General features: G+C 37.9%; 1 protein-coding gene across 1 annotated transcript; it reads right to left on the reverse strand.

Moving 5' to 3' along the window:
- Positions 1 to 219: 219 nt before the first annotated feature.
- LOC122044953 (probable receptor-like protein kinase At2g42960) lies at positions 220 to 4,680 on the reverse strand. Its single transcript, XM_042604984.1, has 8 exons — positions 4,454 to 4,680; positions 3,261 to 3,934; positions 3,049 to 3,153; positions 2,834 to 2,956; positions 2,581 to 2,751; positions 2,374 to 2,503; positions 2,111 to 2,305; positions 220 to 703 (listed from the first exon to the last, which is right to left on the reverse strand). Exons 1-8 carry the CDS (start codon positions 4,490 to 4,492, stop codon positions 575 to 577), a joined length of 1,566 nt encoding a protein of 521 aa, XP_042460918.1. The 5' UTR covers positions 4,493 to 4,680; the 3' UTR covers positions 220 to 574.
- Positions 4,681 to 9,859: the final 5,179 nt, after the last annotated feature.

A 9,859-nucleotide genomic window follows, 5' to 3' on the forward strand; every position in this document is an offset into this window, starting at 1 on the left:
TTTAATTTAATGAGTTGTTCAAACTTGTTTATTTAATCGATCTTATGTGTATTAAACGAATATAAACAAATTCTTATCAAATCGAACATCAAGTTTTTTCATGAATATTCGGTTCATTTACGGTCCTATCTACAGCTCCTCATTCCATGATCCACTCCGTTCATGGTTAAACCTCTCCAGCACACAAACAAGTACAAAAAGTAAGATGACAAGCAAAAACGAAAAATACGAGAAGATGAACTGAAGATACAAAACAAATGTAAGAGGGACAATAAGAAACTCCGCCAAGAAACCAAGTGATAACTTTATAAGAAATAAGAAAAAAAGTAATTTCTACATGGACATCTGTACGGGAAGACTATGGATGAACTCTGGAAATTGCAAAACATTGATTTGACTCTCCAAGATCTCCTTATTATGCAGCTAGCAGAAATTGTAGCAAAGCTCGAGAAACACAAACAATGTCTTCATTGTCACAAGCCCTGTTGTTGTTGTTGTTGTTGTTGATACAACTTCCTTGAATTGCTAACAAAAGGGCAAAGCTGATAACTGAATTGTTTTTTGCAAATAATAATCAGACTATCAATCTCTCTGACGATGATGATCCACCTGCTTCTTTACTTTCCAGATCATTTGAATTGTTACTCTCCGTTACAGTCTCAATCTCCATTTTTCCTGCATGGTTCCATCGGCTTCTTCGATCCTTTTAGGGAAGAAAACGCAAGGCACATTAAATTTCTCAAGCTATGCCTCAAGATGAAACTGAAAACTAGATTATCTAAAGAGAATCCACCTAAATTACTCCATCTAAAAATTTTACTTTAAATTTTAGATAGGGTAATTAAAATTTTTTTGCATTAGCTACCCTATCCATTCTCTAAATTTTATATTTATGAATAGTATTATCTAAATTTAGAGAATGGACCCTTCTCTAAACTAGGGATGACAATGAGCCGAGTTTAAATTCGGCCCTATATTAAATTTGTCCCGTTCGGGGTAGGTTCAAACCCGGTTAGACGGATTACTAGACGGGTCTAAACCCGTTGACCAGATTTAGAAACGGATTCGGAGCGGATTATGGGTTTCAATGAACCCGTCCCGTATATGTAATAATAATATTTATGTTTTATATTTATATTATATAATATAAAATATACAATAATAATAATTTAGTGTTGATTTGTATTTTTTTTTTTGTTCAACAGGTTGGCGGGTCCAACCCGCTATGGACCTATCGGATTTTGAACAGGGTCTGGATGGGATAGGTTGAAAAATTAGGAGAGGCGGATCCGGATTCAGATCTATTTTTTTTTGACAAGGCTGGTTCTAAAATTGACCAAAGCCGACTCAAATCTGCTCCGTTACCATCTCTATCTAGAGTGGACAATCAATATTCCTGAAGTAAAAAAACATACCAACTAATTACAATCCACTTAATAACATTCGTTGGTCTTTATCAACAACTAATATCTTTTTCAGACTATTATCTGTATCTTTTTTCTGAAACAAAACAACTTGTATAAAGATTCTTATACTAAAGTTTGAGCACGGATCCTCTAGTCCGCAAAACGCTGACTAAAGTTATACCTCACTCTTCCTTCCTTAGCTTTACTTTTAAGGATAATAATGGGACGAATTTAAATCTGACCCGCATTAAATTCGTTCCATTCCAATTAAATAGATTATAGGGTGGGCTTAAATCTGTTGATCGGATTTAAAAGTGGATTTGGGACGAATTACGAATTTTAATGAACCCGCTCATTGTGTGTGTGTGTATATATATATATATATATATTAAAGCTTAACGGGTTAACGGATCCAACTAGCCCCAAACCTGTCGGGTTTTGAGTGGGGTCAGACGGGACGGTCCGGATTCGGATCTATTTTTTTCTAGAGAGGCGGATTCTGGTATTAGCCAAACCTGGTTCGAACCCGTCCCGTTGCTATTCCTACCGTAAACATTATATATAAGAGAAAAAAATAGGAAAACTGATATAGTGAAAAGTGGATATTTAAATTTAATAAAGTAATTTTTTTATCATAAATTATGTATTTTGGATAGAGAAACTAATGTGGATGTTCTAAGATGTTTATACAAGTTCAAACTGACCTCGTCGGCTTCCAACATTCGGACAACCTGACCCATGTTAGGTCGTTTGTTCGACTCAGGATCGACACATCTCAAAGCAACCAATAGAACGCGCTTAAGAGCTCGAGCAGCCGGTTTAACATGAAGAACAGGATCCACTACTTCCTCTGTTCTCCTACTTCCAACCATCATTTTAAGCCACTCCACAAGATTCACCTGCACGTCCAATTTCACTTGTCATCAGTAACAACTTATTGTCCTGGCTTTAGGATAGCTGAATGTACCTCATTTGCAGGCCTGCCATGATCCACAGGATCCCTCCCGGTCACCGTTTCCAGTAACAAAACTCCGAAGCTGTAAACGTCACTCTTCTCGTTCAGAAGTCCAGTATTCGCATATTCGGGAGCCACATACCTAAAGCGAAAGCGAACGCGAAAGCGAACAAAATATTAGCTCTGGTGGTGAATCCACATGAGGGAAAAGTGGCATACCCGAATGTTCCCATAACTCTGGTAGTAATGTGGCTTTTGCCTGCACCCAAGAGCTTAGCTAGCCCGAAATCAGACACCTTCCCATTGTACTCATCATCAAGTAAGATATTACTGGATTTTATGTCACGATGAACAACCTTTGGCTCGATTGCCTCGTGCAAATAGGCAAGGCTGCAAAACAAGCACATACAATCACTCAATTACCATCCGGGGACACCTTAATCGACACGAATCAGTTAACGAGAGCCCGTACGCCTTGGCGGTGCCTAGGATCGACTTCATGCGTTGTTCCCAAGTAAGAACACCATGTTGATGCAAAGCTCCATGAAGCCATTGCTCCAAGTTTCCATTGTTGACATATTCATAAACAAGCATCCTATAAAAACAAGCTGAGTACTACTGACAAAGATAATCATCCTCAAAACAAGATAAAGGCATTAGTGCTCAAGAAACAAAATAAGCCTTCACCTGTGGGTTCCTTCTATGCAATATCCCAGAAGTCTGACTAGATTTTTGTGTCGGACATGGCCGATAGCTTCCACTTCCACTTGGAATTCTTTCTCAGCTTGGCCTCTGAAACATTCATGTCAAGTGCAAAATTAGACTATAATTTCAAATGACAATGTTTTGGATCACTGAAAATCACAATGGCAATGAGACTATGAAAAAATGACACCAACAGATTATTCAGAAGCTTCTTGACTGCAACATCGGTTCCGTTTATCAGGCGTCCGCGATAAACAACTCCATATCCACCCTCGCCGAGGATATTTTCCTTGGAGAACCAATTTGTAGCATTCTCGAGATCCCGAAGTGTAAACCAGTGGCCCCATCCCAAGTGTGAGAACTCCGGCAAACCGATCAACGGAGACGCGGTGACAAGACTATACGGTGAGTACGGTTTCCTGGCATGACCTGAGCTACCTTCATCGCCGGAATAGGAACTACCAGCCCTGTCAATGTGGTAAGCTGAGCTGCATTGGCTCATGTTATCAGCATCACTAGATTTGCTCACTGTCATATGGGTGAGCAGTTTTCCAGAGTCCTCACTGAACTTGTCATAGGATGAGTGGAAAGCTCCGTCGCGCTCTTGAAGCGACCGGGCGAGGCTACGAGTGCCAATTCTGTCAACCGTAATCTCTTTTGACACATTGGGGATTTGTGAGACGACAATTTTATCGAAGGACCGCCTAGTCTTCCGCTGAGAGGTGACCCATAGGGAGAGGATTGAGAGAATGAACACGATCAAAACACCAACAGAAATGCCAATCACAACCCAAAGTCTCAGCCCAAGCACCGGCGTCTTTTCTGATAATTCAGCATTTAAAGAATCACCTGATGCCATTTTTGCTTCCTGAAACCGACAATGAAAAATGCAGTAAATCATCAATTATCCACAATTTTGGCACAAACTTTTGGGGTTTCTCCCATCAATTTTCTTCAATGATGATTGATACAATGCAATTGGAAATTGAGAATCAAAAACCCTGAAAATGTACATTCAAAAACCACCCAAAGAGTATCCTGCAACAAGGAGAAAGAGAAGTACCTATTTCCTTGAGTGACAAAGTAAAGGGTTTTCGTCCTCAGGCAAAGAAAAAAAAGTCTAATGGAAGAACAGAGAACAGATGGAGAATGAAGATAATTTTCATCAGTTTGGAAGCAGAAAAGGGAGCAACTTGGTGAAATGTTTACCTTTTCTCTTTCTATTCCTCAACGTGAGAGGGGGAAGATGGAGCTTTGCGTGAGAGAGGAAAAGCAGTAAAGATAAAGCAAGCTAGCGGAGAGTGCAGGGTCGGCATAAGGAGTAGAGAAGACCATGCACCAAGGATTGGAAGTGATTAAATGCGCTGACCAGTAAAAAAAAAAAAACCTCCAAAGCCAACTTCATGGCTGGCGTTACTGCCTCCATCTCAGGGCCAAATCTTAACTCTCCGTAATACCTTCCAAGTTAGATTTGAAGTTTTCCAAATGTCGTAACTGGGTGTTGGGCAGGAATAGGATGCTCTTCTTCTCCCTTTTCCTCTGTAAAAAAGGATGAATCGATTGCTTGCACGAGATGGGAGGAAGCATGGCAGGGCCACTTTAGTTAATCTTTAACATCATTTCCCCACAACAGGATGATGGTTATTATAATCTGCACACTGCACTGCACAGAGGCCACGGGCCACATAGCAGGCCTCTGTGCTTGTGCATGCTGTGGCAATTATGCCACGGCTTCTGATGGTCCAAGTTGTTCGTCGTCAAAGGTGGAAAAGGCATTCGGCTCACATGCAGCTGTAGTTCTCGTGACAGTACACGCGAGTTAATGGCCCTGCTAGGGAAAGGAATGGAAGAGTCATGAAGATCGTATGAAGTAATCCGAAAGCTAGTTAAATTTACAATAGTATATATAGGAACGTAAACGTATTGAATTGAGTCGAATAATATGAAGCTTGAGTTTTTGCTCGAGCTCAAATTGAACTTCTATCACAAAGTTCGAGCTCGGTTCATTTTGAAATTATCAAACTCGTAAATAGTTCGAGCTCGGCTCGTTATTAACTTGATTATCATAGTTAACAAGTCTAACTCGTTAAGCAAGCTCGGCCTCATTTTCGAGCTCGAGCTCATTTTTAGATTTATTTTAGAACTCATTTTTTAGTTCGTTTTAAGGCTCATTTTAAAATTCATTTTGTAGACTTATTAAGCTAGGTCGAAAACTCATTTGAATAAATATTCAACAAACCTAGCAACTGATTGTTATATTAAACTTCCAAACTCAACATATCGAACATGTTCGCGAGCTCTGTAATTGAGCTGAGCTCGAGCTCGAGTTCATGAGCCTATAAACGAACATATTCTTGAGTCATTTAAACGAGCCGAGCTCAAGTCTTTTAAACGAGCCGAACTCGAGCATGAACTCGCGAGCCTATAAACGAACATTTCGCGAGCTCACGAGTCGAATAGCTCGGCTCGATAAAACTATCGAGTTCGAAATCAAGCTCAAACTTGGCTAGATAAAATAAACAAACGAATTCGAATAAACTTTTTACCGAATCGAGCCCCATCCAAATAACACGCGAGCCATTTGATTAATTTAAACAAGCCGAGCTTATAAACAAACATGTTCTTGAGCCCTTTAAACGAGACGAGCTTGAGCTTAAACTCGCAAGCCTATAAACGAACATTTCGCGAGCTCACGAGTCGAATAGCTCGGCTCGATAAAACTGTCGAGTTCGAAATCAAGCTCGAGCTTGGCTCAATAAAATAAACAAACAAACTCGAATGAACTTTTTACCGAATCGAGCCCCATCCAAATAACACGCGAGCCATTTGATTAATTTAAACGAGCCGAGCTTATAAACGAACTTGTTCTTGAGCCCTTTAAACGAGCCGAGCTTGAGCTTAAACTCGTGAGCCTATAAACGAACATTTTCACGAGCTCACGAGTCGAATATCCTTAAGCTCGAGCTCGGCTCGATAAAACTGTCGAGCTCAAAATCAAACTCGAGCTCGGCTCGATAAGATAAACAAATGAATTTTTTACCGAATCCAGCTCCAAATAGTAGGCGAGCCATTTGATTAATTTACATCCCTAAGTCTCTGAACATACGTTCAAAATAGTTAGTGTACGTTTCTGTAAGCCCCACAAACCATATGCAGCTATCTATCTACTTGTGTCTGCCTCATCCCACCACTTGTGACCTGGAAAGGAAAAGCTGAAAAAAAATTTCTTTTTCATTCCAGTTAAATAAAAAACAAGAAGTGGTCCAAATCAATGGAACTGAAAACAAAATGTCGATTTGGAAATTTGGTCTTACGTGTATTATTCAAGATAGCAGTGTGCCATCAGTCCACTACCTTCCCCGCTGCCATTAAGTCAGGGTGGAGAAAGATGACAATTTTTTTATGTTTCATGCTTGAACTGCTAGTTTTAAATTACCGTTCGTATCCAGGAGAATTAGTGGAAAAAGTATCAACCACCGCAGTGATGAGTTTTGACCGAGTGAAACAGAACAAAATGGAACGGATCTATTTCTATATAATGATTCAATTTTAACATTTGAAATCACAATTAGGATGAAAACATTCAAATGAATCATACCGTTCAAAATGATACGGCGGGCGGATCATGTGGAGCCTTCGAATCGGATCAAAACTCTTAAAGTCTGCGTATTTGATTGTTGCGGCGGAGAGTTCATCCGACTGGACCGAGGGCTGGTCAGACACCGATTCGCTCAATGTGGATGAGTCAGTAAAGACGAGTCAACACTTTCCAGAACCAAGACTTCTTTGCCACTTGAAGAAATATGATTAACTAGTTTGGTTGAGTAGTCCAGCCGATCGGACTTACAGTCCGATCAGACACAATGGACGCCTAGTGCGATAAAACTCTCTAGCGAAAATAGATAGGCCTAATGAGGGATGAGTCCTCGACAACATGCTGAAGGACCAATCGGCTTGCCCTCACAAGCGTTTGTCGATCGGGTCATGGGAGGAACTCGGTCGACTTGCCATGTAAGCATATTGTGGGCCCTCCAACCCAACTGTCTCATATTCTTTTTTGGCATTTTATATAACGGAGAACAGAGAATATTCTATATGCAAGCTGTACGTCAGAAACTTCCTCTCAGCCAAACACAGAAATTACGAGTCCATTTTTGGAAAGGTGTTAAAACATCTTTATAGTTTGTCCTTTTTTAAAAATGCTTTAACATTCATGTACAGATAAATAACAACACTATAAAACGGAGGATCTCCATCTACAGGTGCAGGTATGCTCACATTATACGAGACTACATAGTTTTACATACACATTCACTGTTCATCGGCTTCTACCGATCATTGACTTAGCGTCGAAGGGCCTACGCGAGGACCCCTTCTCTAGTCCGATCACTAACGCTCTTTTTGATACGCAAGAGTGCTTCGGAGTTATCTTCGGACAACAAGGAGTCTTCATTTGGTTAACACCAGAGCCACTGTTCCCAGTTAGTTATCTTCTCCGCTTTCGGACAGGATCACAATATATTCCATAATTTGACCTTTATCTAATATAATTACTATCAAATCAAAATCAAAATAGAAAAAAAAAAATGAGTAAATGTGTAAATCAAGCAAGACGGATTGGATTAACCTAACAGACAAATTAAGTGGTTAGATTAGGCCTAGCAAATCAATTAGATTGTGCAGTAGAAAGACTTGATCAAATAGATAAACTCATCAAATTAATCAAATAAGAGAGATGGATTAGACTAAATGAGATGATTGATCAATTAACAAACTAAAAATGTTAGTTAGAATAACTAATCTTATCCAAGTGTGTCAAGTAGATGAAGTAAATTAGGAAAATCAAATTGGCGAGTTGATCAAATTAGATAGGTCTAAAAAGATAGAATTATTGGATAGTCGAACCATACAGGTGTTGACCAATGAGATTTACATATCTTTATAATTGTGTGATATTATCCATTTTGAACATAAATTCTCATAGATTTATTTTTGGACTTTACTTAAAAAATTTCATACCAAAGGAGATATCTTTTATCTTATAAGTCCATGATATTTTTCATATATTTTTAATATAAAATTTTGATTATATTCCCAATAACAGGTTAATCAAGTTGAATGGATCGACCAAATTAGGTGGAACTCCATTCCATCCTTTCTCATCGTGACTCTAGTTTACTCCATTCGACCAGTGCCGGACATGTGATTTTGGGGCCTGAGGCGAGCACAAAAAATGGTGCCCTCAAAGTTTGACATTCATATATTTTTCAATCAATGTAAATATAAAAACATTGTTAATTCTAGAAATAAAAGATAAAAAAAATATATCATCCAAAACAATATGTCATAAGCAAATATTAATAAAGTCAAAATGATCCAAACAAAATATAAAATTCATCTTCAAAACCGATGTATGTCACTTGAATATTGCTCGCCTCGCAGTTTTAGAAGTGAAAGTATTGATTAAATGGGGGAGGGGGAGGCCAAGCCATCAAGGTGAGCAGAAGAAAGTGAATCAGCAGTCATTGAGTCGTCGATGGGAGCAATAGCAGTGACGCAGAGCCGTAGAGGTAGAGCTGATGGCGAAACGGCGGAGGCGGCTTGTAGTACTTCTGCCATTGCAGAGGGACGAACAGGATGTGGTATACGGAGAGGAGAAGCGAGAGCGTTTAGGGTAAAAAATAAATAAATAAATAAATAAATAAAACAATATATATAATCTACTGCGCGACGCGCACAGTTGCGAACTGTGTGTGTTGCGCAGTAAATCAGATTTCATTATTTTTTTAAATTTTGAATTAAAAAATAATTAAAATATATTTTTAAAAATTTTATTTGTAAAGTTCAGGCTTCCTAATTGGGTGATAATTTTTAAGTTAATTTTTTTTTAAAGATTTTACTTCTAGGGTTCAGATTTCTCAATTGGATTATAGTATTTAGTTAAAAGAAAAATTAAAAATGAAATAAATTTAAGTATTTACAAAGTATTGTAATATGTTGAGGGGATATATTAATGTATTAGGGATTTATATAACGAAATATTGATTTTTTTTAAATTCAAAATTTCTTTATTTTTTTATTACTTTTTTAATTTTGAATTAAAAAATAATTAAAATATTTTTTAAGATATATTTTCTAGGGTTCAGGCTTCCCAATTGGGTTAGAATTTTTAAACTAATTTTCTTTTTTAAAATTTTACCTATAGGATTCAGGCTTCTTCCTAATTGTATTATAGTATTTAGTTAAAAGAAATTAAAAAAAAAATTTAAATATTTACGGAGTATTGTAATATGTTTAGGGGATATATCTATGTATTAAGATTTTATATAGAGAAATAAAAATCTTTAAAATAAAATAATTTTTTTAAAAAAAGAGAAAGTTGATACTGCGCGACGCGCAGTATGGTCTATATATCTATTATTTTTAAAATTTTGGTGCCCCTAAAATTTGTGGGCCCGAGGCATTTGTCTCACAATTTACATTAAAGGTCCGGGCCGGCGTTCGACCATATCATCTACTATCTGAACGTAAATTTAGCTCCAAAAGCCCTTATAGTGGTGTATTCTCCCTTATCCATGTCAACAAATGGAATCCATACATGTAGTCCATGTGAATTGAAATATGGTCCTAATGAACTGCTCCAATCCTGTCTATCTTCATTTGCAAGCATGACATGGAGATCACCGGTGCTATATTTAACAACCTTAGTGATGGGGACAAGTGATAAACTCCACTAAAAGTCTATAAAAGGATAAATAAAAATTCTAAAACTCCACCATTAATTAGGCATGTT

Source organism: Zingiber officinale, chromosome 2B, assembly GCF_018446385.1.
Source record: "Zingiber officinale cultivar Zhangliang chromosome 2B, Zo_v1.1, whole genome shotgun sequence".
In the NCBI taxonomy this organism is placed as follows: domain Eukaryota; kingdom Viridiplantae; phylum Streptophyta; class Magnoliopsida; order Zingiberales; family Zingiberaceae; genus Zingiber; species Zingiber officinale.

Bases quoted from the DNA above. Each gene is read 5' to 3' on its own strand.
- LOC122044953 (XM_042604984.1), bottom strand. From the start codon at position 4,492: ATGGAGGCAGTAACGCCAGCCATGAAGTTGGCTTTGGAG. The intron at 2,957-3,048 runs GTGAAGGCTTAT...TTGTTTTTATAG, and splicing joins TGCATAGAAGGAACCCACAG to GATGCTTGTTTATGAATATG. The intron at 704-2,110 runs GTCAGTTTGAAC...CTTCCCTAAAAG, and splicing joins GAATGTTGGAAGCCGACGAG to GATCGAAGAAGCCGATGGAA.